Source organism: Silurus meridionalis, chromosome 19 (genome assembly GCF_014805685.1).
Source record: "Silurus meridionalis isolate SWU-2019-XX chromosome 19, ASM1480568v1, whole genome shotgun sequence".
In the NCBI taxonomy this organism is placed as follows: domain Eukaryota; kingdom Metazoa; phylum Chordata; class Actinopteri; order Siluriformes; family Siluridae; genus Silurus; species Silurus meridionalis.
The window spans coordinates 11824555-11852543 of NC_060902.1; the positions used below are offsets into that span (position 1 = coordinate 11824555).

Sequence of the window (27989 nt, forward strand, 5' to 3'; positions counted from 1 at the left end):
GCAGAAATGAAAATTATAAATCCGCATGAAGCAGGAAAGACTGTCACAGTCATAGTACCATGTTTGACTTTAGAGGATATTTTCAACTTACGATGGAGTCGTCGTAACATATATCCATCGTAAGTAGGCTACCTGTACATACAGTGCAAAAATAGTGTGAGACAAATGCAAGACATGTGCGAGTAGAAACAAAAAATATAATAAATGCAAAGTGTCTATACTGTAAAACTGTACTATGCTGGGTTTTTTTTGTTTTTAACAGGGGTATACTATTAAATATGTACTACCTTAATTATTTTTCATGAAATAATAAATGTAAAAAAATAGTACTTTTGTAGCAAAAGAAAATCACAACATGCTTTGAGTTTAAAACATTTAGGTTTTTTTTAAAGCAAAATTCAAAAATGTAACAGTTAACAATCAACAAAATAGTAATCTTACACCAATCAGCATAGTGTTCAAATTACTGACAGTTGAAGTAAATAACATTGATTATGTCATTACAGTACAGTAGCACTTGACTCTGCTGACTCTGACCTGCTCTAAAGGAGCTCATTAGCAACAAGTAAACAGTTCTCAATGATAGAAGCAGAAAATATGGGCAATCCTGAAAATCTAAGCAATTATGACAAGGGCCAAGCTGTCTAGATGACTGGGTCTGAGCCTCTTTAGATGGCAGGTCTTGTAGGGTGTTCTGGGTACACAGTGGTTAATAACTACCGATATGGTCAAAAGATGGTCCACCGGTAAACTAGCAACAGAGTCATGGTGCAACACAAAAAACAACAACTTTGCAAAATCTAAGAAGAATCCCATCCAAAGTCCATTAGGTTTCGCAAAAGCGAGGAAACATGTGGGTTCACAGTACAGTTCTTTTTTTGCACAACCTTGCCAGTCTTCTTGGAAGTCACTTTACCCTTCTTGGTTTTTGAACCACGTTCAGGGTTGATGTCAATAAAGCGCCTAAAAGGCAGAAACACAAAACATAAATTAACCACACATATACACTCACCGGCCACTTTATTAGGTACATCAAAAGGTTACTAGTACCGGGTTGGACCCCCTTTTGCCTTCAGAATCCTTCGTGGCATAGATCAACAAGGTACTGGAATCATTCCTCAGAGATTTTGCCCACAGAACTGCCGCTCACTCGATATTTTCTTTTTTTCGGACCATTCTCTGTAAACCCTAGTGATGGTTGTGCGTAAAAATCCCAGTAGATCAGCAGTTTCTGAAATACTCAGACCAGCCCGTCTGGCACCAACAGCCATGCCATGTTCAAAGTCACTTAAATCACCTTTCTTCCCCATTCTGACGCCCGGTTTGAACTGCAGCAGATCATCTTGACCATGTCTATATGCCTAAATGTATTGAGTTGCTGCCATGTGATTGGCTGATTAGAAATTTGCGTTAACGATCAGTTATACAGTTGTACCTAATAAACCTAATAAATAACTAGTAACCTAAATAAATAATAATACCTAATAATGTGGCCAGTGAGTGTAGATGAATAAATGTTTTGATCTTGTCTTTGCACTTAAAATGAGCCCTTTTCTATCAAGCCATAAACTGGTTAATCCTCAAGTATCAACTAGGGCTAAATTCAACTTAGAATGCAATAATTCATTGGGTTCATCAGTATTCAGTGGATTCTGAACCAGTTGCCTTTAGTGTATCAGCGGAAATTAAATTGTAGACACTCAAATGTTTGTAGAGTACAATGTGTTTGCATGTATTTGTGTTGCCAAACCAAGCTGTTGAACCAATTCTTTTACCAAAAAATACTTGCAGCATGGTCAGAGGACACTCTCGCTCATTTTATCCTCCTTCATTATTTTATCCAAATGTCGATAAAGGGATGCGTCAAAATCTTAAAGAAATGGAATCCAATCCAAAACACAATGTGTTTACTGCATACATGACTAACGGTATATACGCAATAAATCTGCAGCCCTAGAATTAACTGTATACAAGTATACAAAAAAATATATACTTTTCCTGATTTTCTTTCCAAGCATTGTCAAGACAAGGTTAGTGACACAATTCAATCTACATTAATATGTATGGTTGGCAAATATGCTGATGTCTAACCTTTGAACAAACTCAAGGGTGCAGGCTGCCTCTTCCTGATACTGCAGGTTGAAATTGTAGAATGAGGCAAACAAGGCTGCAAGGCCAGACACAAAGTTGGGTTGTTCTCCTTCACACACAACCTGACCTTCCATGCTCAGCATCCACCGCTGGTTGCTTAGAGCTTGACCTGAAAATACGAATAAAAAATAAATAAATAAACTATTGTATGTCAAATTGTGGGTCTATAGAGTCTAAAAAGAAAACCCTTGGCTAATAGTTTATTTTGAACAATGAACAAAATGGAAAGTAAATGGACAGAAGAAAAAATATAATCAAGATTATTCCAGATAACCTTGTACAGTTTTTGAAGAAACTTGGCAGTTAGGGTGTTCCAAACTAATCACAGATCTTTTGTGGATGTTTTCTGCCTTAGATCCTTCTGTCTCTTCATGTAATCCCAGACAGCCTTGATGTTGAGATCAGGGCTCTGTGGGAGCCAATCCTTCACTTCCAAGACTCCTTGCTCTTCTTCACACTGAAGGGAGTCTTTAATGGCATTGGCAGTATTTTGGGGGTTGCCCTTCTGCAGAATCAATTTGGGGCCAATCAGAGGCCTTCCTGATGGTATTGCATGAAGAAGTATCTGCTTGTATTTCTCAGCATTGAGGATATCATTAATCCTGACCAAATCTCCAAATTTATTTGCAGAAATGCAGCTTCAAACTTGTAAGAAATATCCACCATACTGTCTCCTGCACATATTGTACTACCCTTCAGTAAACAACTTGCCTCCTGATACAGTTAAAATTTGAAATTTCTAAATTTGACTCATCAGTCCAAAGCACTTGCTGCCATTTTTCTGCAAACCAGTTCCTATGTTTTCATGCATAGTTGCAGCCTTGTTTAAATGTCAATAGTATGGCATTTTGGCTGCAATTCTTTCATGATGTTCACTTCTGGACAGACTTCACCAGACAATAGATGCATGTACCTGGGTCCCCCATTTGTTTCTAACAGTCCTTTTTCTAATGTTAAAGGGAAGTAAGCATGATGTGTACCTGGTTCCTATGTTTACCAAGTATGTGACGATTCACAGAAATTTTACAATGCAGATTCATCAATGCATTATGCTTGTACTGGATAAAATGTTGGCTTTTTTAGTAATATTATTTAATTATATGTGATTATATTTAATTATATTTATAATACATGGTATGCTACTAATTAAAATGTATTTATATTTCTCACACCATCAACACACTCTGCCTGCTTGTCTAATCTCACACACAAGGACACAAGATGTCTGTAAAAACTTGTGAGCCATGGTTAAATTTAGAAACACAAGTAGGCAGTGGATTGCGCTGTCCATTAGTAGTGCACATATAAGAAATACTTTAGGAAAATAGATGATGACTGAACAATGGCATTTTTTTAAGAAATGTGTTGTAATTCATAATCTAATTAAACTCGATAATTCAGGTCACAGTGCTATTCACCAACTGAGTTTGTTAAAACCAAGAGCAATTTTGTGCAGTCAATTTGTTTAATGCATAATGTTTATGTATTTAACATTATGTACACTATGTAATGTATACTATAATACTATTTATTGTATAGTGCGTGTATGTGTATATAGAGTATGTACACACTATATAATATACGTGCATGTGTGTGTGTGTGTGTGTGTATATATGTATGTATGTATGTATATATATATATATATATATATATATATATATATATATATATATATATATATAATATAAAACTATTTAATCGTGTGTTATGAGTGAACTCGTGATTAATCGCAACTTAATTGCACATTTTTATCTGTTCTAAATGTACCTTAAATTAATACTTTTCTACTTTTATGAACAATTATGGATGCTTTATGCAAATTCATGTTTATTATTAGTAAAACCAAACTCAACATAATGCATAAAGACAAAATTCATTATGGTGTTTTAAGTTACATCACACCCATTGTATATACATACACATTGTTTTTCAGTTTTTATAAAAAAAAAAAATTTAAGTATTAGATCATTCATAAAGATGCAGAGTGCATCAAACAAAAAGACAGACATGAACAAAGTTTACATACCAAGAATTATGAGTCGTGGACTCTCTGGCAGATTGAGAGATCCCTCGACATCAGATGGAGTTGCAAATTCCTAAAACATGAGTTTTTTTTTTTTTTTTAAAAGAACAGCACACCCATCATCAGAGGACAAAGAAAACATAACATTGCAAATTAAAGGGATTGTATAATCTCAACTTACATCTGCTTGAAGTATCACCCCATCTAACGTCTCCTTAAAGTGTGCAAGGAGCAGCAGTATTACCATGGCAGCTACATCATCTTCAGCTCTGGAAAGTATGAGCCTAACATCGTTGTTGGTTGGCTTGCTTTTAAAAAACTGAATAATGATTTGTCCACACTCCTGGATTGACGATTCAAAAAGTGTGAGCACGTTTTTGTCAGTCAGCAGCTCAAAATGAGCATATATATGCCTCTGCGTGAAGAGATACGGCCATTTGGTTCTTAAATCTGCAATTGTAGGGGATGGCATTGCGTTAATCATGTGACGCTGGAGGAAATAGGTCCCCTCCATGAGCATGCACACCTCCTCTCTCTGCTCCAGAGATCCCCTCCTGATTATAGATATCCTCCATCCTCTGACGCTTCACTTCAAGACTGTCAAAGCTTTCACCAGAAGGAAAATCAGGCTGCCATCTTGTACAACCATATGAGTCAATGGAACTTCGTTTTCTACAAGTTCCAGTGTTGTTACTTCGAATCCGATGATAGCTTAGTGTACTTTTTCGATTCAGGTTCTCTATGCGCACTTTCAGCTGTGAAAGTAAAGATTCATATCCACCACCAACCTGTTTGCCACCCATCATATCAGCAAAAGTCTTTGGATACTGCCTGACGATTTGGCGAGTAATAGTAAGGCACTGTGATCTGGTGGGGTTAGCATCGTATTTTCTCATTTCATCAGCAAGGATTCGAATCATTTGTCGTCTGTCAGCTGGGGAAGGTCTCTGGCCGTTCGCAATAGCATTTTGAATACCTACTGGCATTAAGTTCCAGGGAACCTGGAAATGTTCAGGCCATAAATATGACCCAGTGGTTGATTCCGATGCCGATGTGCTTGGGGAGCTTGATATAGGTGAACCATAAGTAGAAATGGTTTTAGGGGCAACCAAGGGGAAAACATCAACAGGCTGCAGAACCACAGTGTTGTTTTGATTTTCTGTGGATTATATACATGTATGTATGTATATATATATATATATATATATATATATATATATATATATATATATATATATATATATATATATATATATATATAAATGTTTTAAGAATTACACCATGCCCACTATGGCAATACAGTGCAACACGGGTTAAATGATCGCATCTTCGCTGAGTTCTAATAAATCAACCTTTTTTATTATTATTTATTTATATATATAGTTTTACCTTGTTCTTTCCAGGCACTAAGAAGTTTTCTGCGTTGGACAGGTCGTATAAACTCCACTATGTCATCTTCCTTCACATTAACCAAATCATTCAAGCCTTTAACTCCTTGGTCCACAAGCTTCTTGACCAGTTGCTTGGTTCGATCTTGAGAGAGGCTTGGCAACACTGACAGTACAGCATCATTTAGCAATTGGTGCAATCCGGACATTGTTCTAGAATTGGAATAAAACAATTAGCCCCAAGAAGCATTGGTTTAACCATCATGTTAAACAGCTAAGAGGGTTTTTAGCACTCCACTCCTCATTATGCCTAACAATGACCCTTACCCACATAGCAATGTTGGTTTGGCCACTGAGGAGCCACACAACCCACTTTTTCTTGGCCCAAATACAGCAATGAATTACAGTACACGACTAGACCAGGTCTGGTTGCCAGAACTCGGGCCACATATGGCCCATGGCATAGTTATATCTCAGCCAAATGTGTGACTATAGCTGGTATATATGTAGGACCAAACAGTTTGGTTCCACATGTCAGCCTCAACAAAACATTAATCTAGCCACTTTATACACACCAGTGGCTCAGATTAAAAGTGCCTGAACAACAACAGTATTCTGAAACAAATATTTATTGTTTTACATTTATACAGAACATTTTGTATTTTAACAAACAAACAATACTTGAATTTCAATGCGATGTTTCAAAAAGCTCTCGAAAATCTTCGTTTCAGTTCATAAACAAGCGGCATTGTGCGCACAACTCAACATCCAAACAAGTCACAAGTCCATTATTCTGTTGTACTCTCCTGACGCTCTTTCCTGTTCATCCTCTCTCTCCTGCCACCATCACTATCCGTGCCCAGATATAATGGTGGAATCGATTTCCTTTTCTGTGGCCGCAGACATCAGGTGGTTACTCCTCACAACCGCTGAAACATAAAAGTACATTTAACTTTCCGACGATGTTAACTCATACTCACTCTACAATCCAAAAAAAGCAAAGTCAAACTAATCATATGAGAAAAAAGTCATTATCACTTACCAAACTTGCTACGCTTTGCTTCAGAATTGAGAAGTCCACGACAGTTAGTGAAGTGCAGCCTGAAGAGTGCACTAGTGTCAGCTTACATCTTCGACAGCACTGGTTACGGAAGTAGTTTTCTCATTTAGATATATGTCTTTTTTAAAAATCTTGGTTCTAACCATTAACCAAACCAACCAGCTAAATCGCAAGATTACACACTTTCAACTGAGGAAAAAAATATTTTAAAGTAGAACAAAAACACAAAGGTGCAAGATTAAAAGTGTGACACTACATTGAGGTAAAAATGAACCATTGTGCTTTCTAGATGCGACTTAGTTGTTCGATTATTTTTAGTATTAATTTATTTATTGCCATAATAGGACATTTTAAGAGAGAAGAAATACAGTGGTACCTCTGAATACAAATGCCCCCGAATACATCTCATTGAGAATACGAATGCAAAGTCATAAAAATGTTCGTATTGGTTTGCGTATAAAAAATCAGAATACGAATAATTCGAATCTTGCGGGCTAAAATTCGAAAAGGACGATGGTCCTCCGTACCACCTCCCACACTCTCCCATGCCTCTCAACCCTCAGTTAGCGTCTTCAATTCATAGTGAGAGCACTGTATTTATTGCTGTGTCTTTGTTTCATTAATATTCATCACTGAACAGTATCGCAAACATTATACTGTGCCTATTATATCGTAGTGCTTCTTGTGTATTACATTATAACAGTAATTATATAATATTTAGTGTTGAAATAGTGACCCTTAAATACATATTAATCATTGATGTCGTCGATGGAAAAGAAGCCTAATTCAGACTATGTCTCACTTCAGTGCTTTTTTTTAAAATTTGAAAAAGGTGAAAAGTTGTGAAAGCAGTGAAACGAAGCGAAGTGTATGAAAAAAGAGAAAAATAAGTGATAACTGATTCGGGTGACAGTCTGCCTGATATCATATTGAAAAGAGATTTGTCTCCTTCCAAACAATAATTCTCCCTCCTTCTCCTCCGATCTCCATCATGCCAACATTCACTCTTTTGAAAGGTAAAGTACCCAGTAAAGAAAATATTTAAAGCACTATTATTAAATGCTAATTAATAAATCATATTAGTGCATATTGGGTGTATTTTTATTTTTATATTTGGGGTCGTTCAGAACAAATTCTCCCATTTAACATTATTCCTTATGGGGAAATTCGTATCAGTATACGAAAATTTCAGAGTGCGAATCGTGTTCCGGAACGAATTAAATTCGTATTCGGATGTTATTTAATAATTAAATTACCATTGATTTTTCATCTAATATGATAATTCATAAGTAAAATCATTTGTTTGATGAAACCTTGTTGATAAAGAACAATAAACCCATGTTGCAAACAGGAATTGGGGAAACAGCTGTGCGTATGAAAATATTATCACCTTACTATGTGAAATATCTGAAATTAAATTTTAACTTCAACCGACTCAAGGACGGTTCCATCTCCACCATAACCGAGCCACGTTTAGTTCACATGCCGTATGCCAGTGCAGACTGAATGCCAGCTGTGCCGGCTTTATGCCAAATTAGGGCCAGAAGTTTTTGCTACCTGCTTAGCCATTCTAAAATCACTGTAAACATTGACTTCTTTTGGATTATTACTTTAAGAAAGTAGATACAACATATAGCTGGCAAGGTTTCATTAAATAAACACATAGAAACAAATTGCAATTACTTAATGATAACCCATAATCATTCTCCTGCCAAACAATGTAGTTTTTTTTTAGCAACAGTTAGTCGAATGGTTGCCAAATAACACACAAACAGTAACACGTAAACAGCGGAAAGCCTGCTTGAAGAATGGAGTTAGTGCTTATTAACATTTATTTGGATATTGCCATTCATCATGCAGTTCAATTTACTCTCTTTGCTGGTACAGTTATGTTTGACTCTGGACAGGTGTGTTTTAACTGTTCAGTGCCAGATCCAAGGATATTGTGGCCAGCATTTTTCTTTGTTGTTTTCTTTGGGGGCGTCAGTAAAATTGCAGGGGTTGTGATAGTAGGGTATCTGCAAGAATGAAAGGGAAAGTTTATAGGACTGTGGTGAGACCTGCGATGTTGTATGGATTAGAGACAGTGGCATTGAGTAAAAGGCAGGAGGTGGAGCTGGAGGTAGCAGAACTGAAGATGTTAAGGTTTTGAAATGAGTTTATTAGAGGGACAGCGCATGTAGGATGTTTTGGTGACAAGGTGAGGGAGGCGAGATTGAGATGGTTTGGACATGTGCAGAGAAGGGACATGAATTATATTGGTAGGAGAATGCTGAAGATGGAGCCACCAGGTAGGAGGAAAAGAGGAAGGCCAAGGAGGAGGTTCATGGATGTGGTGAGGGAAGACATGCAGGTAGTTGGTGTGAAAGAGGCAGATGTAGAGGACAGGGTGGTATGGAGACGGATGATCCGCTGTGGCGACCCCTAATGGGAGCAGCCGAAAGAAGAAGAAGAAGAGTAAAATTGCAGGGGTAATTCACTAGCATAGTGTCATTAGCATAGCATTAGAAAGTTTTTGTTTAGTGCTGCTTCACAAACACTCGTTTGTGTAGATTGACAGTGTTTGCTGCAAATCCACAGGAACATGGGGTCAAGGAAGTTTACCCCCATGGGCTCTAAATTATACCTAACGGGAGAAAGGACACTGTTCTATTGAGCAGTATATAGCTAAAAACCATATTATATATCGTTATATCATACATTGTTAGTGTAGTTTGGCCACTTAAAAGGTTAAAAGGTGAAAGATTTGGGCTGCAGCAATGAGAGGTAATTCTTTTCTAACAAAGTCACAGGACATAACTGGTTCCCCGGCTGATCAAATATAAACAAAGTAAGCCTATGGAGATTTCTTTCAATTGGCATCTCTGTGTTTTGTGTGTATTTGTTGAATGGCAGCGTTGTGTGCTTCTGATCATCCTGGCGGATGATAAATGATTCTGGCTTCAGTTGGGCGGTTGCCGTCTTCAGCTCTGCAACCCGTATGCAGCTGCCTATCAAACCTTTGCTGAAAATAGAACCTCAGGTGTATTAGGATTGAGTGCCTGAGAGTGCTGGATTTTTTGCATCCATTATTGCTTGATGGTAGGATGTTTTGTCACATTGTTCTTGGCAAAATGAAAACGTTGTCGCTAGTGATAAACTCAGATCTTTCAACAGACACCAAGTTGGGTTGATCAGTGGACCATACATGACATGAACTACTGAAATCATATGGGTCACTGTTTCCCTATTTTCAGAGTGGCATGAGACTGATTGTGAGCCTTGTTTATATCCATTTTGGTGATTGTTTTCCAATCAATAGCCAGATGTTTCTCTGAACATCAGGTTGGTTAAGGGTCCTGTCTTTGTTTCTTGATTTTTCCAGGCCATTTCTTGACTTTTTCATCTCTTTTCCTCTCATGAATTCTAGCGTGTCTCCTTTCTTGTTTATCTTCTTGTTCTATCATGTCAATCTCTTTTAACCCTCTCACTTCATCCACATTGAGTAAATCAGAATTAATAACAAAATCCAACATTTTGAAATAATTTATCTGGTGTTTTAATATTGATGTAATGAGGTATTAATAATGCTGTTGAATAATGATGATTAAAGTAATTTGCCTTCGAACGTGGCTCAGCCAATCATAACTCATACACAATTAGCCTTTATTTTTTTCTGATGTAAAGCAACGAACAAAATCGCAAAACACATATCGGATCAAGCTTGAACGAGAACTGACTGAATTTCCCCAAATACAATTTCCTGCAAAACAGCATGTTCTTTTTGTAAAGTGTTCCCTTTTATAGTCAATTTCTTGGTTTCCGCCATTTTCCCTTTCTGAAAGATAAGGCAGAAAACCGATCAGGCATCAGCATAAAACTCCCACTCTCTGCTTCAACATTTTCATATAAAGGACTCCTCACATTTAGGTAAGCCTGAAGAAGTGGATGTCCTTCCGCTTATGTTGCAATCGAGGTCTTCAAGGTCTTGAAGATTTCTTGCACACTGATTAAAATATGAGTGCTCAAACTGGACCAAAATGATTATTGGGTTCAGGATATTGACACGTAGTTATGTTTTGGCGTAAGTGGATGACCATTTTCATCTTTTAAACTCTCAGCAGATTCTCATAAATAGAAACCATAAATATGCAATCTGACCAACATTTGTTATAGGAGCACAGGTGAGCTCTACTACACTAATGCTCTAACTTCCAGTCTGGACTGCTGTTTCTTTTCTTCAACAAAAGAGTTAAAACCCTGATCAAGAATCAATTCTGAACTGCATATCCACTTAATTTCTCAATGCCAGGGGTTGTGTCACCTGTTTTATTACGTGCATGATTTCCATGGTACTTGAGCTGGTTAATGTGACTATTTGTTCTGTGTAATAGAACTGGTTTTCTCAATTCACCAGATGATCCATATACTGTAGTGCGGGGTCAAATAACAAAAACACTTCAAAAAGGTCATGCCCATGACAGGAAGGTAATCCTGGCTGGCAAACAGGAAAATATTTCAAGTCATTAAGGGGGGGATTACTTTTGACACCAACTGCACTTTCAGACTCACCAGCATCCAAATCCTTTAGTTCTGCTTATACAACCTCACAGGTCTTGCTAACGCTTTTGTTAGAGGTACAGAGTGAAATGTTTGATAGCCAATCTTAAAATTTCTGAAAACATAGTTACTTCTACTGAAATTTTCAACAAAGCCACCACTGTAATGTGGTAATAGTTATCTTCAGCTTTGGAACCCAATGTACCTTTCCTTCAACTAATACAACCCCATTTTCCTCTCAGAAAGGCAAATGCCAAATCTTGTCCGAAAAACCTAAAATCTTGTTCTCTACATAAGACAACTAGCAGCATTATAGTCGGTGCCTGACTTACAATGAGGCACCAGGTTTGTAAGGGTCATATGACTGCATGAATATTTAAAAGATAAAGCAACTAAATGTATCGGTATCTACAAGTTTTTTTTATTTTATGTTATTGTTTCCGCCCTTCTGTACTTTGCAGTAGACTTCTGTATGTTTCTGTTGTTCTGTCACTGATTTACATCATAACAAAGCTTCTAACTTTTGCTTAATATGAATATACTAAGCAAAGCATTCTTTGGCAAATTCATTAACACTAAGACAGATGGGGACAGGGTCCACAAACTTAAAAATCTCTTTTTATAAAGACTTTCTCATCTTATCAGTTCTAAGTGCATGGGCATTACACATCTGGAAAAGATTGCCATTATATATCATCATTATGCACACTCTTTCTGTCATTTTCATAAATTTCAAGCAAATTTCATTTTTCACTCAGCCTATATAGCAAATGTGACTGGCTGACATCATGTATGTCTGAAAGCCCATGCATTACTGTTTAAATTATGATGAAAATAATCTTTGCTTGTACCTTGAGATAAAACAATGCCATGTTTAATAAAAAAAAAAAAAAAAAAAAAAAAAAAAAAGGTTCTGATAGTCTGCGTTATCTGGCAATATATGATATCTAACTGCTCTCCACCATCACCATAATCTATAAATAAAATTCTGATTTTGCATTTGAGTGTTCAGCCACACGCTGCATTCATCATTGTGAGGCCTCGTCATTGAAACATTTAACCGCGGTATATTATGACTTGGCATTTCTGATATCTAGATGAACATGATGTTATTGTTGATGCTACAGAAAACCTTCAGTTACATCTAAATCGGACAATGTGTTTTTCTCAATTGTAAAAATACCGTATTTTTCGGACTATAAGTTTTTCCTACGCTTTGAACCCCGCGGCTTAAACAAAGAAGTGGCTTATCTATGATTTTTTCCTGGGTTTTTCCCGGTTTCACAAACTTCAAGCCAAAAAACTGAGCGACATAACATTAGACCAATGAAATTTCCGAACGGAAACGAAAAAATGCACCTCACCTGTGTTCTGAGCTGCACGGCTTTGGGAGAAAAGCTTTCACCGGGTGAATTTTAAACGCACGACGATGCCAAAAGATAAACTCCCGAGAGAAATAGTTGTGAAAGGAAGGAGGAAGACAGTGAACAATGAATTACTTGATCGGCTACTGTTTAGATTCAAGCCATTGTAACGCGTTGAGTCTGGGTTAAGGGAGAGCTCACTAACTCCAGTTACAACAGAAATCATATAAGTACAGACAGGTTTCCAAAACTCGTGCTTTTTTATTTTTCTTGGCAACAGCGTTATGGGTTAGTCAAAGAAACTTAGAAATGAGCATCAGAAAATAATAAGGACGTAATCCTCGTTTTGAACACACGCAGTAATAGCGGAAAAATGCAGTGGCAGGCTATTCTCAAAATACCGCTATGCTCCTAAAGGAAGCGCAACATAATTCACCTGTTACACCGTGTGTAACGTGTCTTTCGTTAAAGCCTGTGTAAAGTTCATTAGTGTAGCGGCTTATAGACAGGTGCGGCTTATTTATGTTAAAAATAAAAATATTTGTAAAATTTATTTATATATATATATATATATATATATATATATATATATATATATATATATATATATATGTATATATGGGTGCGCTTTATAGTCCGGAAATTACGGTAAGTTTTTCAAATTATTACACTTTTCTTGTCATAAGTCAATGTCACAAACTAAAGCAAGCATCAATTCCTAACTATTTCACATTTGTCTTTGTGGCCCTCTTTTTGTGATCTCTGTACATATAAGCCTTGAATGCAGTGAACTTTCTAAATGATCTGGAACAATCTGATTCTAACTCAAACCACTTATCACACCCCATAGCTCACCACGCTCCCTTGAGGCATGCCAATGAAAAGGCATGTTTCAAGACTCTTCTCTGTTCTGGCACTTAGGTAGTGGAATAAAACTCTCCTAGCTGTCCAAACAGTCATTAGCAGTTTTTAAATGATGATCAAAGACCTTCCCCTTTTCGAAGTACTTATATTAGCACTTTCAATTACCAAAACCTTTTCTGTATTAACTCTTCATTAGAGATTTATGAATCATGGTATTCTTTTTTTAATGGTGTTCTTAGACTTTGACATCATAGCACTTCTGTTCATCGCTCTGGATTAGGAGATCTGAAATTCCATAGGTTTACCCATAATTGTAGCATACAGGTGTACAGTGGTATTGCTGTAAGTCAAACTGGATTAAAGCTTTGACTGGCACACTTGAGCAATGGCAGGCACCAAGATATTTAGTATACCGAGATCTGACTGTTGGTGGTGCTACCAGTGCTTTGGCCCCTTTGCTAGATAGCAAGAGGGTGAAAGGTCCATGAAAAAGGCAAAAGCTTTGTTTTGGTTGTTGTACAAGGTGTCAATTGGGGTTAAAAAGACCCTGGTGATCTTTTCAGCTGTTCTCATAAATCACTGTAGGGTCCTGCCGTCAAAAACGATGAGACAGCTGGTCAGGACGGTCTCTATAATTCGTCTGTAGGATGGTTGGGGGAGGATAGTTCTCCTCAGCCTCCATAAGAAATAAAGATTAGGTGAGACTTGGTTAGGTTAGTGATGTTGAGAGTATAAAAGGCGATCTATGTTATGTACACCAAGAACTTGGAGCTTTTAATGTCCAGTGGTAAGTGGTCTACTCATGGCTTAACAACATAAAAAAAGAAATTGTTGTCTGTACACCATATTGCAAACAGGTTCACCTCCTCAATGCAGCCCTTGGCTGTAGTTAGCTTTAGCAAACCTGATAATGCGATTTGAACTGTACATTGCAGCACATTTATGAGCAGGGAAAGCAGTAGTGGATTGAGCATGCAGCCTGGGGAGACCCAGTTTAATTGGTGTAAAAAGCAATGTCGGGTGATACCAACCATCATGTAATGTCTAAATGAATGAGAAAGACCTAGAATTTTCTAAACATTTAAATTAGTGAGTGATTAACTGCATACAGTAGGCTAAAAAATATACATATATTCAAAGACCTAGAAAAGTCCCAATCAAGATCCAAATCATAGAATCTGTGACTCAAAATATTTGATCTCACAATTTAAAGTAAATTGTGAAACACGAACCTCTTTTGCTTTTTGCATCCACTTCCATGATCTGAAGCAAGGCTGAACCACAGAATGGCATGCTTGCTGATCTCGTCCTCAGTAGCACTGCTGCAAACTTTGCAGTTTTGCACAGCTCCTGAGTAAAGCATCAATATATTAATACATTTGCATGCTAACGTTTTGGCACCCCTCACCAGATTTTGTTGATTTTGTAATGTAAAACAAGTAAGCACATCCTTTGCAGCAATTTTAATAAACAACTTCACATTTTTAAGCAGGAGCTTATATTTGATCAACCAAAAAAGGTAAACATTTTATTGTGACAGGAGCAAAATGTTGGACACAATAAGAATTTGCTACAGTACCAACACCCCATTCAGGCTGATCTCTTTTTAGCTTCAGTTTCTTGACTGAACATGTTACATTTGCCACAGGTCCATCCTCATGCTTAAAAACCTTCAAGCATTGTCCCCAAATATACTTTTGGTGAATGTGACCAAAGACTTACACATTTTTTTAATTAATGCATTGCACTTATTTTCAAAATGCATATGGGTTTTGCATATATCAGACACTGATGAGGTCACAGGTAAGGTGTCCATCTGATGACACTTCTATGCAGATCATTTAGGTTTTTCCTGTCGTTTGGGCTTTTACTTTGCCTTTCTGCCAAGGATATGAGCAGTTCTTTGTCTTTGAAATCTTACCTTAACTTCCATAGTTCCCTTTAACTGACATTTCCTATGACATTTCAAAATTGAGCTGGGCTGCTTTAATATATTTGTATAGTCTCCTTCTTTGTAGGCATCAATTAGATTCACTTTCAGATCCTCAGTAAGCTGCTTAGAGGTGCCCATGGTTGCTGAGTGTTAGCGGAAGGCTTGAGAAGGATTTATTTTGCTCTGGAATTTTCATTAGCATTACAGGTTCTAACAAGACAATTAAAGCTTAACTTTTAACTGACTTTACAAGCGGAACCAAACTTCTACCTGCAAAAACTCATTTTCATGTTACTTTCATTTATTTTTATTATTTTTTTTGAGTTGATCAAAGTATTTTAAAGTAACAGTAAAAAAATTCAGAAAAAAAATGTGAATAGGGATTCACTTCCTTACATTTTAAAAGTCAGCAAAATATGTTAAATGTAACCTTTTGCATCCAACTGTATATATTATATGTTTATGGCGAAATAAAAATTTGCCCTGGTAATACATACGGATAAGAAGCTCCTTTGCGTTCATTCCACTGAATTTGAACTTTTGGTTGGCCCCTTTCCAGCTAATTTGTTTGCTAACATTTTCGCTGAAAATGTGAGCCAAGATGTTCCAGGTCACCTTCTTGACATCTTGCCCTCCCAGCACTGATAAAATTTGTATCTGTAAGAAAGAGGGAAAAAACTATATAATAAACCACAGTGGCAATGAGGTGAAAGACCACCAAGTTTCTTCCTTGTATAGATGCATGCAAAGTATAATAATATAATAATAACTTGTTATATATTGCACTAAACAAACAACAAAAATGGTATTGATACCAAGTTATTTTTGGATCCAGCATTTGTCTCTTCAGCAAGCCAAGCTTCAAAATGTTCCACCTCCTCAGTGGTATCTAGTGGGAATTTCAAGTCTTCAGGGGTGGCAAAAAAGCCCTGGGGTTCTGTGTTTGCATGCATTTTAGTGCTCAGGCCATTCAGCATCCCCACTATTTGGGTTTGTTCATGCTTAACCTGCTCCAAGAGTGCCAACACATGGAGCTGATCACCTGTAAATAAAAAAAAAAAGGTAAATATTTAAAATGAAACAACTATCTAGAAAATATATTGCTATCTAAAATAAAAGCAGTTTTACACTAATAAATAATCTAATTTCAAATAAAGAGAAGCTGAACTGTTTGAGCAGAGCATGCAGTCGAGGAGCCGGGCAGGCTAAAGGGCTGAGGAATGGCTGCAAGAACTGTGAAGGAGGTGACCTGGAATATCTTGGCTCAGTTTTTCAGTGAATATGTTAGTAATAAAATGTCTTAAAAGGGGACAACCCTTTCTGCACCTCTAAGGTGGATACCATGCAAGGCTTAGCATATTTAATGTTGGAGTCGATGCTCTGATAGATATTTTTTTTTCCCTTTAAAACTCACCAGTGCCTAGAATCGGTCCAGTTCCAGTCGTTACTCTGTAAGTTGGATGGAGAGGAAGGTGACCCTCCCAACTGCTAGTGTTTATTACAGGAGAGGATATAACTAACAGAGGGTTCCTTGACTCTTTCTGTTGATCACCATCAGATTTTCCAAGATAAAGACTGAGGAAGAATTAAGCACAAATGTGTATTGTGCATTTAAAATACCAATTTTTAACAAAATAAACCAGCTGTTTAAAAAAACAAAAAATTCTTTGACTAACATTGGCTTGGGTTTCGCGTTCACCTCCTCCTTTTTACCCGACTGCTCATCAGACGTGTTGCAGCGTAAGGATTCCAAAGCCTGATGTGCTTCTGAATAGTTGTCTAAAACATAAATATTGAAAGTATTTAAAATGTCTGCCATTTCTTATAATTACAACTGAATCAAATTGCAACCAACCCTCTTAGAGACACTCACTCAATACGGGTGGTGACGATATCATTAGATTATCTACATCTACCGATTATCTATCGACTACATAAAAAATGGCAAAATGTATTACTTTAAATGGTTGATTTTTTTTTTTTTTTGTATGTTTTGCCAGATTTCACTATAGTCAAACATACCATAGGTCTTTAGTAGAGTGCAGTTATAGCGGTCCCAGTCTTCCCCAGGTGTTTCTCGCTGTTCAACTGCCCTTTCCATACATTTGTCCGTTTTATAATTTGGCCAGACTGTCTCTCCAGCAGTACACCATTCAGATGGCACAACCACAGCAGTTTCTGTTCCTGAGAATTTTACAATGTTGTACATTCTGCAGTAAAAACAGAAATGGTGCTATTAGTTTTTACAAATAATGCTTAGCATTCTGTAGCATACATTCCACCTGACTGACTGGGGCAATATACATTTAAGACACTCTGGTGAACAAATTATGGCAATGATGGAAGTCTATGACAAAGCACTGGCAGTTGTTAATAGGTCACACTGAACAGCATCTTTTTATAATCTACACACAATTATTGATGAAAGAAAACTTGATGTATGTATGATAAAAATGTTATAAAACACGTTTTCAAAGCATATGGGGCTACCATGGCAATGTTCATTTAATAATGGAATCGAGATCTTATAAATAAATTAATCCAGGAAAGAAAAATGTTTGTATTAATTTGTGTATTCTGTTTCATTTTTTATTATTACAGTATGTAACAACAAATTAATTATAATAGCCAAATACATGTCACAATGAATAACAACAACAACAAAAAACATGCACACGGATTAATAAAAGTTAATATATGTGAAATTAATTAAATAGATATGCTTATGCTATATGGAGCGGCAGCTCTGCGGTGAAGTGAGAGGAAGCATTATAATTAAGGAAATATTTAACCGGATTTTATTTGCACAAGCACCACATGAAGCAAAAACAAACACAAGCACAGAGGGTCGAACAGCCACCGAGACCGATTAGAGCAACGCCACTATACAGTGCAGATTTATTGAAGCGGGGAGAGTAGACGCGCATCTTGCAAGGAAGATGAAGGCCAAAAAAAAATCCACCTTCTATTTATATCTGCTTAGGTTGCACAATTTTAAATTAGGTATGAGGATTTGCAATATTTCAGTCCTGACAGTGGCGTCTCAATCTCAATTTTGAGACCCCTACCACCAAGAGTTTCTCCACTGATCCAATAAATCGATCTTTTCATTGTTAATTACTCTCACTAGCTGGGAGGTGGTGGCTCAGGGGTCACAAGGGGTCACAAGGTTGCAAGCTCAAATCCCAGCACCACCACTTTGAGCAAGAGTTATAAGTCACTCTGTGGAAGGGTGATGTAACTGTTTGTTCGAGAAAACTTTCAATTTGTTCAATGTAGCCAAAAGTAGATCATTTGAATGGCAGATAAAAAACTCCAGACCCTTTCTCACAGCCCACTGGGGAACATGCTGTTATAGTTTACTCACCACTAAAAAGAGATGGGAAAAGTTACCCATGGTGCGAATATCTAATCTAATATCACAACAAAGAAAGTATCAAAAAAGTTTTTTTAGAAATGTTTTGCTATTAATAGGACTGATTTTCATTTTATAAAAAAAAATAATTATATGATATTAGAATTCTTTTTTTTTTGTTTGTTTGTTTTTTGTTCCTGAAATCCACATGCCACTCAAAACCAGTGCACAAAAGTGTAAAAAGCCGATCAGACAGCAATCTTTAAGATCCTGAAAGATTGCAACCTGAAAAGAATTATAGCACTTGGATAAAACAAGTGCAAGTTCCCATTCCTGAAGAAAATGATCAACATTGACTATTCTGTAATAAAAACCATTAATGGTGTAATTGTGCAAACTACGCTTGACAGACTAGGGTGATCAGCTGTGCCAATGACTGAAGATGCGTAGTGCACAGATGTGTGAAAAGCCAATCAGATTGCATAATAAAATATAAAGATGCTAAAATTGTGAAGACCTGAAATTTGTACAAAACACAATGTTCATGGTGATGCCATTCAAATTTATAGTGGAAATTAGATACTTTATAATTGGCACATGGACATGTACAGCACAGTGAAATTCTTTCTTCGCAGATCCCAGCAATGTTGTGCAATCTGGTGTCAGAGTGCAGGGTCAGCCATGTAACAGCACCCCTAGAGCACAGAGGGTTAAGGGCCCCATGGGTGGTGGCTTGAACCCATGAACTTCCGATCAGCAATTCAGAGCCTTAACCACTGAGACTGAGACTGCCGCCATCTGCACTTTCAGAACTGTTTTAATGATACCAAGCTCCAGTGCATATGCACATCTAACACAAAAACTGTAAGTGTCCTATAATACATATCGTGCTGGAGCAAAGGTGGTCTGGTTTTCATTATGTATCACAACCTGATATGGGTAATTCAAAGTCCACCATGGTTTAACAATGATAGATGTATCATTAGCAAGCTTTTTTCCCCCCTTCTACTTGCCTAACCCATTAGTGAACCATCCAGACACTTTTATAGCACCGCAGTGTTCTGTTATAGGGTCAGCTTAGAGTCAGTGGCTAAATCGGAGTAAATTCATTACCTAGCACTGTGCTCGGGACACAAACATTGTTTGTAATTCCATGTGCTTTAATACAGAAAAACCCTTTAGGCTCAAACATCACCCACAGAGCAGGATTAGTATGAACGTATTGCAACGGAAATGAAAATTACAACCGACTTTACTGCTATGCAACAGGTGGAGAAAAGAAAGCAAGTTAAATACTGACAAAATCAGGACTGACTCAGGCAGGTATTAGGAAAGCGTGTAAGCTTCAGTAAATGCCTGCATGCATTAGGAGCGAACATGCGAATTCTGCAGACACCTACACAAAGACATTAAAATGTATTACCTTCGGTTTGTATAGGATGTTGTGTAACATTTTGTGCTCTTCTGCAATTTATACCCAGTGCATTTTAAGTAAGGTTTATATAACACAAGGTTCAAAACAGTTCAGCTTTGCATTGTTGACATCCTGCTATCCTTTTCTAACTTTTTTTTTCCTACATACTTGCATAAAGTCATCAGTTTATAGAAGATAGTTTGCACTGTTTTTTTCCACTCAATCCTGTCTAGCTAGTTTGCACTTTCCTGCAAAATTATAAAAAGTTATAAAAAATATATATATATTTTTTTTTTGTGCTCACACTTAAATGGATTTGCACTGTAATGTACCATTCACTTTGTACCATTGTATTGTTGTGCTGCATCAAGGATCTAAAGGACATACGTTGTAGAAGTCCAACTGACTTGATTTATATCAATATAACATTTTTCTTTTCAATAAATAAAAAAGAGACAAATAAAATCTATGTTGCTAAGAGTTGCCACATGCCCAGTCCAGGGGGAAAATCTGTGTATGGAACACAGTTGTGTAATATGTCTGCCCCCTTGTGTTGAATAGAAGGTACTGCTAAACAGTAAGTTAAAGCTATTCTTATACTTATTACAGTGTTAATAAATACTCGGGAGTTACGATGGTTCGATGGCTTACGATTTTTTGATCTTACGATGACTATAGCGATACGACAAAATTGTACAAATATTTTACATTTGCACAACAGCCACAGGCAGCAGCGTACGATGTACGATACGTTGGACGCACAGCTGGGATAAGCGTATCTCTCGCCCTGTGAGGTCCCCCACTCTCTCTAGCGGTCGACAGAGTAAAGTCGTCTCAGTGTGTATTATTTTCTGTTTCAAATGGTTTCAAACAGCAATTTTAGTGATAAAAGCATGTCTTTCAAGCAGCAAGTATGTCTCCTGCTTGTAGTGAAAAAAGAAGAGGAAAAGCATCAGTTTAGGGCAGAAAATGAAATTATAATTCAGCATTAAGCAGAAAAGACCATCACAGTCATATTACAATCTTCGACTTACAATGGGGACGTCGTAACGTATCTCCATCGTAAGTAGAGGACTACCTGTATTATAATGAAGTGCTGTGCGCAAAATGCATACATCAGACACTGATCAGTCAGCGATTGATTCCTTTGATTGATTCCTTTTTTTCTCCACTATGGTTTCTAATGTAGTGTATCAGATAATCTACTTAGTGACACTAATACTTAAAACAAAATTACATTAGAATACATCGTTTTCAGCTTGTGAAAACATCTTACTGAAGAAGACCCAAGAGGCAGCAGTAGTTTTCACCGACTGTTTTATTGCTGCATTTTACACAATTATACATTAAACAGAAAATGTACCACTGATATTGACATCATATACAGAATTTCCTTCTTTTCTAATGGGGACAATTAGTGGCATTGGACTCTGAATCGGAAGGTCAAAGGTTCAAATCCCAGCACCACCAAGCGACAACTGCTGGGCCCTTAAACAAGGCCCTAAATCCTCACCTGCTCAGTTGTAAGTCGCTCTGGATAAGGGCTTCTGCTAAATGCCATAAATGTAAATAATAGTAATTAAAAGACAAAGGCATCTAGCAAGTGCGCTTAATTTACATCAGTGCCTTTTACGGTGTTATGCTTTTCACCATTTTACATGCTTGTTCTTCACACTCGGGTCTTTAAAATGCCTCCCACACTTTGGACAAATGAACAAATGATTTTTCAAATCATGAACGAAATGCTTTTCTTTATTTGATTTAACGAAAATGCCTTCATTTGATTGGATGATCTCGATCATTCTGTGCTTTAATGTCTCTGTCAATGACAAAATCTTGCTTTAATTATGTTAGTGTTGAATGTGTGTGTGCATCACTGGCTGTTTCATCTAACACCATCCCACTGTTTCACCAGTTAAACAATACTAGTCAGTAAAGCAGATGATGGCTGAAAAAAATGAAACCTATAAAAGAAAGTCTTTAATAAAGTAAAGACTGCTACTCTGTGTATGAATAACACTGAACATGCATTTAGCACTAAGAGTGCAATGTAAAACTTGCTGGAGATGTTTTGCTGATAATGCCGACTGCGTAGATTAACCATGTCACCTACTAGCAAATGTTATCTTAGTTAATTGAGTTAGCTAGTTTGCTTGCTAATGTCCAGAGTATGTCTAAACTAATTTAGCAATCCAAATATTTAAGAGATATACAGCTCAAGTAACAGAACTACCACTTAATACAATAAAGAACAACTCAGAGGTCATGTCTGATGAGTTAAGTCAAGTTTATTTCTATAGCGCTTTTCACAACAGACATTGTCTCCATGTTGTTGTTCTTTCTCTCATTGTCTCATGAGTGAGATTGACATGAGATTGACATCACTCATTATCTCATGAGCGACATCCTTTTCTACAGTCTTATAAAGTCATTTGAGATTATGGAACCAGGAGCTACTGAGCAACTCATAAAATAGCTCAACATTTGCAATCATCACAGATCCAACACCAGCTTCTCCATGCCAGAGCCTTTAAACACTCAGAGGTCCAATTCCCAAACTCCACATGAAGCTGGTACATCTCTAGATGGTAAAGTTCAAGTAACCGAGATGGCAGCTGTGGACATGTGCTACAGGAAACACCCATTCATTTTCAAATGGGGGTGAACATGGGCCAAGATAGTGATAGGAACAGATAAATCACAGTTTAATTGGTCAGAGCAAAAGCTTAATGAAGTGACATTTTGATGTCTCCTTTTATTTTTATTATTTAAAAAGAATTTTTAATTTTTATAAAAAAAAAATAAAATTATTGCTGAAATTGTGTTGGAATCAGCAAAGTAAGTGTAACTTGCATTCTCTTGTTCTTTTTAATGACATCCCTATGCCCAACCCAGTGCTTGGGCTCTGTAATAACAAGTGCTGGGAGCAGAGGAATATCACTCCATCTAAACCGTTGACAAAAAAATAAAAAATAAAAAAATACTGTGTAGATGGGGGGGTCCTGCTGAGGTTTTGGTCACTAGTCTCAACGTAGGGCATTTCAAGCCACATGGGTTTACTAAGTACTTTTTGTAGGTCTACTTTTTGACTCAATATATCTGCTTTGCTAAAGAATGAGTGGGTGAATTCTGACAGGAAATATAAATGATCTGCTTTGAAGGGCAAGGTAGGGCATATAGGTCTTGAGGGTACATATATGTTGACACCAGTGCTTCCATCAGAGTCATGTAGAAAAGGTTCTGCCTTTCCATCCTTTTTAAAAAAGTGAAAGCCATTTAAATTGGTGTTTTCTTAGTAAAAGACATTCCCACCCATGCTATTGCTTCCTCCTCCAAATGCTAACAATAAAATCTGGTTTTGTGGCACTGAATTGTACCCTGCAGCCTTTTCAATTCATAGTGAACCCAGAAATTTCCAGTTCTGTTGCTTGATGCTTTAGCATATTTACCAATTCAACACTTTTCCATGGTCTCCATTGTGTTATAGGATTGGCTATTTGGACAGGGGGATGTAATGGGTAGCCCTTAAACTCATTCTCCACAGGCAGAAGGTGCTTCCATTATCTTTGTCATCATCATCATAATTCTCTACAATCTCTAAGTCAAGCAGTGCGGTACAGGAATCATCCGATCAAACCGATCGCTTCTGCTTATTGCTGTGGGGGTGGATTATTCAGCAGGCCTGGCAACCTGCTGCAAACTCTGCATGCTTGCGCAAGCAGACACAAGGGGACTTTTGACATAGTGATTTGGTGTGCCAATTTACGTTGCAGGCGTTTCATGGTGAATGGTGTGCAGTGTTCAGATGAACCAGCATTGTTGACAGCTGCCTGGGCACGTTTCAGGACAAAAAAATAAAGTGGCGCAGACCTGGTATTTTCATGCGTTTATGGGATTTATTCCTGTAGGAGAGCAACCATGGTGCTATGTTAACTGTGTGAATGTGGAATGTGAATGTCAGATTATTTTGTGGTTGTCAACAGATATGTGGTTAGTTTGACTAGTTGATTCTAGTCAGGAAGGATGATTTGAAATGGGCCTTGAAATGAAACCAAAAAGGATGTTGATTATGAAGAGAATAAACTGTTGGGAATAAATTAATACAATTTCATAGAATAAATATTCGATGTTGGTTGTAAATGTAGGTCAGTGCTACTGATAGTGTTTAGGCCAGCAAAGAAGGCTTTGCTGGCCCTGACTGCCCACCACTGGTATATACAATATGTAATAAATAAAGTAAAAAGTACAACAGATTGATCTAACAAAATGCCACTGTATAATAAAAAAGTCAGTTTCATATTAATTGGGCCATACATTAAGGCATGTTTTACAGTGATTTATTACAACAGATATCAAAGCACCTGTTTATATAGTTTGTAAAACTGCTGCTTTGAGACAATGTCTGTTGTGAAAAGCGCTATTGAAATAAACTTAACTTAAAACTGGTGATCTTTGGTTTTCTTAGCAACAAAGATTGGTGCAGAGGTCTTAAAACAAGCAGGAGCATTTACCGATCCCAACATTTGTATCGAAACACAGAAGACAGTTGTTCTGCCCAGTGTTATAGGAGATCTAGGCTAGCTGAAATTTTGATATGGATATTGCTGGTGGCAGTGTAGAAAACAAGGCGATATCAGAGCAGTTATTTCTTTGTTGCCTCACTGGTAAACAATGACAGATGAATTCATAGGCGCCTCAGGATTATCCTCAATTTTATTTATTTTTTTTAAACTTATAGCCTTGACAACTGTGAGTGTTTTAGAGTTATCTTTGTACAAGCTGCCACTCTTTAGCACTAATTATAAAGCATTTTTACATTTCTCTAGTAGGGCAGAGAAAAGTCAAATAGCTTATTTATATTTCCATTGCACAGAAGGTAAATATTAACATTTACCTTCTGTTAACTTATTTGGAATTCAGGAGTGATTTGTTAAAGACATATCAGAAACAATATTAGCATTAATCTTAATCTGCCCTTTCTATTGTGGGTCCTGAGTACCCCTCAGGACCCACAATAACAATTATACAACTATATACAATAAGTACAGTAAAAGATGCATATATGATTCTGATTCTGAATATGATCAAAATCATATTTGCATCTAACAATGCTAGTTATTTTTTAAGGCAAAGGTAGCTCATTGTACAAGATCGTTGTTTTGTGCATACATATGTAGCCGAGTGTCTGTGAGGAGTTTGCTCATTTCCATTACCTTGAGCTTCATAACTAATAAAGTCTTGTCCTGTACACGCTTTCAGAGAAAATCCAGCAACAGGTGAAGTAAAAAGAAAGACAAATCCATGAGGGGAAAGAAAAGTTTAGGATAGTTTAGAGTTTTAAGACCTTTCTGGGGCTGCTGATCAGGGTTTAAGTCCTTGTTCAAGTCAAGTAAGTTCTATAATTGTTTCCTATTATCAGTCATTTCCACATGTAAAAGAACTTAAATTGGTAGCTTTGATGGCTCAGTGGTGCATTCAGGCATAACGACCATTTTGGTTCATGACCATTTTGAACTGTTTTCAGAAAGAGCAAATTATAGACGCACACACAAAAAAAAAAAAAAAAAGATATCACTCCTCCAATCAGAGCTTAAACACAGGCTGCATGAAAGTTGGACTACAAGCTATTCCACTATCACTATTCAAGATAAACAGTTTAAAAAGTGGCTGATAATAGTGAAGTGGCAAAAAAGTTCTTGCTCTGAATCGCTCACCTCTGTAGTTTGAGCCTTACCTCAATGTTTTTTTCTGATCACCAGGGTTAATGTTTATAAAAAAAAAGCTATCTTGATACACCTCCTACAAATGTTGTCCAACACTGTTAGCACCTGATGTTGATCGTCATATTGACCCTCTGTTGCCCATTTGTTTATCCTTTCTTCCTGTAGTCCACTGTTATCTGTAGTCAAAACACGTCGTGAGTGAAACGACAAATTTCTGAATCAGTACCAGTGTACCCCCAAGTCTTTGTTTGTATGGAATGTAAAATAAATCACTAAAAGAACAGTTGGTTGAAATTAGGCATATAGCTCATTGAATAAAGGAGTTGTACGAGTAGTTGTGTTTTGTTAGCTTTGTGAACTTTGTGCTTTGAACCCACACTCAGTAATTCCCTACTGTCTCCTTCTTGCCCTTGAACATTAAAAGGGAGAACTCGCAATTGGAAAAAAAGCTGCGCAGCTAACACCCCTTGTGGTTCGAGTGTGTTCTGTTGTTTAAATTCAAGTCTGGGGGATTAAATAGATTATGTTAAATCCACTAGCAGATGGTGTAAAAGAAAAGTTTAATCCCTTAACCCTGGTATTGTATTTACTTTTGGTACCTTCTGGTATCTCTCAAATTGACCCAGGACATATTTGGGGTTATAAAACAATTCAGAAAAGAAAAAAAAAAAACACTTTATAAGCCATTAACATATATTGTCTTTATTTTTATTTTTCTACTAGATCACATTTAACAATGGAAGTGTAATTTTGTTTTGTCAAAGGTTGTAATTGGTTATAACAAGGTTATATTTGATGTTAAAAATCCACTATATTCAAGACTTGGGTGTCATAAATCGTGCTCATCTTGGAAAAAATGAAGTGAAACAATGTTTTCGTTAACATTTTATTTTATTTTTTTATAATAAACTCAATAGATGAATTGAACTTTTTAACACTAACTTTTTTTAATCTTATTGTAATCAAATGAAATACAGATAAACAATAGTCCTTGCAACAGGGGGTGGTGATTAGGGGGAAAAAAAGACAGGCATGCCTGGCTAATAAACGAATGTCTATACTAGATATGTACGTTTTGCAGCTTCTGCGTGTGGTTTGTGTCTTTGTGTCCTTTGACCGTCCACACATCTTGCAACGCATCCTCTTGCCACTGGAAAACCTAGAATAATGAAAAGACTGTTAGTTTAGGATTGATGTTATTTCCACGTCTCAAAAATTACACACACACACACACACAAAAACTGGACACTTACTTCAGAAATTTGAGATTGTGGATGTATGAGGCATGCAGGAGAATCAGCTGGAGCCTCAGCTGGGGCCATTCCCCTCACTGTGGCTAAAAAAGCTTGGGTCCTGGGCACATGTCATCTGGTAGACACATGAAAGTGGGTAAAGAGTGCGGGAACGTGAGAGCAAACAGCTTTTCGGTGCTTACATCACAATAATGTAACATGTTTTTTGTGTGCGTGTGTACAGAAAGTGTTTATTTTCTTTGCAATTAAATTGTTCTGCTTGAAAAATATTATATTTACAAGTGTCAGACTACAAAGGCTACACCCTGTATTTCTCACTTCCAAAAAGAATATGATTTACGTTAAGTCCTTGTCCACCTTCTGTGAAGGAAAGCTATCAAGACCAGGAATGTATGTTCACATTTTGGTGTTTTTGTGTAGTGCACTTATTGACTTCATTCTGTCTGTCGCTGTATATTTGTAGGGAGAACTGTTGCCTTTGAACCTTTGACTCTGATTGTTTCTATTTATACATTTATTTCTATTGTCTTTAACTCTGGTTTATTTTTATTTACCATTTTTGCTACGGCTCATGTGATATTCCCTGAACCCATGCCCTGTGGTTGTTCTTTTTTTTGTGTTCTGTATAACACAAGTTTTTAAAATGATCAATAATCATAATAATAATAACAAAAAAAAAAGTGTGTGAGGGCGTGTTTCTGTGTCTGTGTATGCAGGTCAAATTGACCCAAAGATCATATGATGGATGTAAATGTGAGGGGTATAGTATTGACCCGAATGACATACAAGGGTTTTTAAATAAATAAATAAATAAAATAAAAGCTAGCTCTGATAGTTTGGAGTGTTAGGCATGTAGATTTCTGAGGTGTTCATTAGGGTTCAAGTCCTGATCCAGATGAATGTAATGAACTGTAGCTTTATT

The 27989-nt window shown here is 36.9% G+C and overlaps 1 protein-coding gene across 2 annotated transcripts in view; it reads right to left on the bottom strand.

Moving 5' to 3' along the window:
* Window positions 1–365: 365 nt before the first annotated feature.
* Window positions 366–27989, bottom strand: part of si:ch211-86h15.1 (uncharacterized protein LOC558435 homolog) — a 63015-nt gene continuing 35391 nt past the window's right edge. Inside the window, exons 4-14 of one of the 2 annotated variants that reach the window (XR_006928655.1) lie at window positions 17345–17532; window positions 16999–17101; window positions 16737–16897; window positions 16138–16364; window positions 15820–15979; window positions 14622–14739; window positions 5564–5775; window positions 4356–5333; window positions 4178–4247; window positions 2092–2260; window positions 366–963 (exon numbers count right to left, since the gene is read on the bottom strand). Coding sequence is in view for 1 of the 2 variants with exons in the window: in XM_046874767.1 (XP_046730723.1) it covers window positions 5297–5304; window positions 5564–5775; window positions 14622–14739; window positions 15820–15979; window positions 16138–16364; window positions 16737–16897; window positions 16999–17101; window positions 17345–17532 (1177 nt within the window). In the remaining variant the exon portion in view is untranslated. Of the gene's footprint in view, window positions 964–2091; window positions 2261–4177; window positions 4248–4355; window positions 5334–5563; window positions 5776–14621; window positions 14740–15819; window positions 15980–16137; window positions 16365–16736; window positions 16898–16998; window positions 17102–17344; window positions 17533–27989 lie in introns of those variants that run through there. The other variant, XM_046874767.1, reaches the window with a different exon arrangement.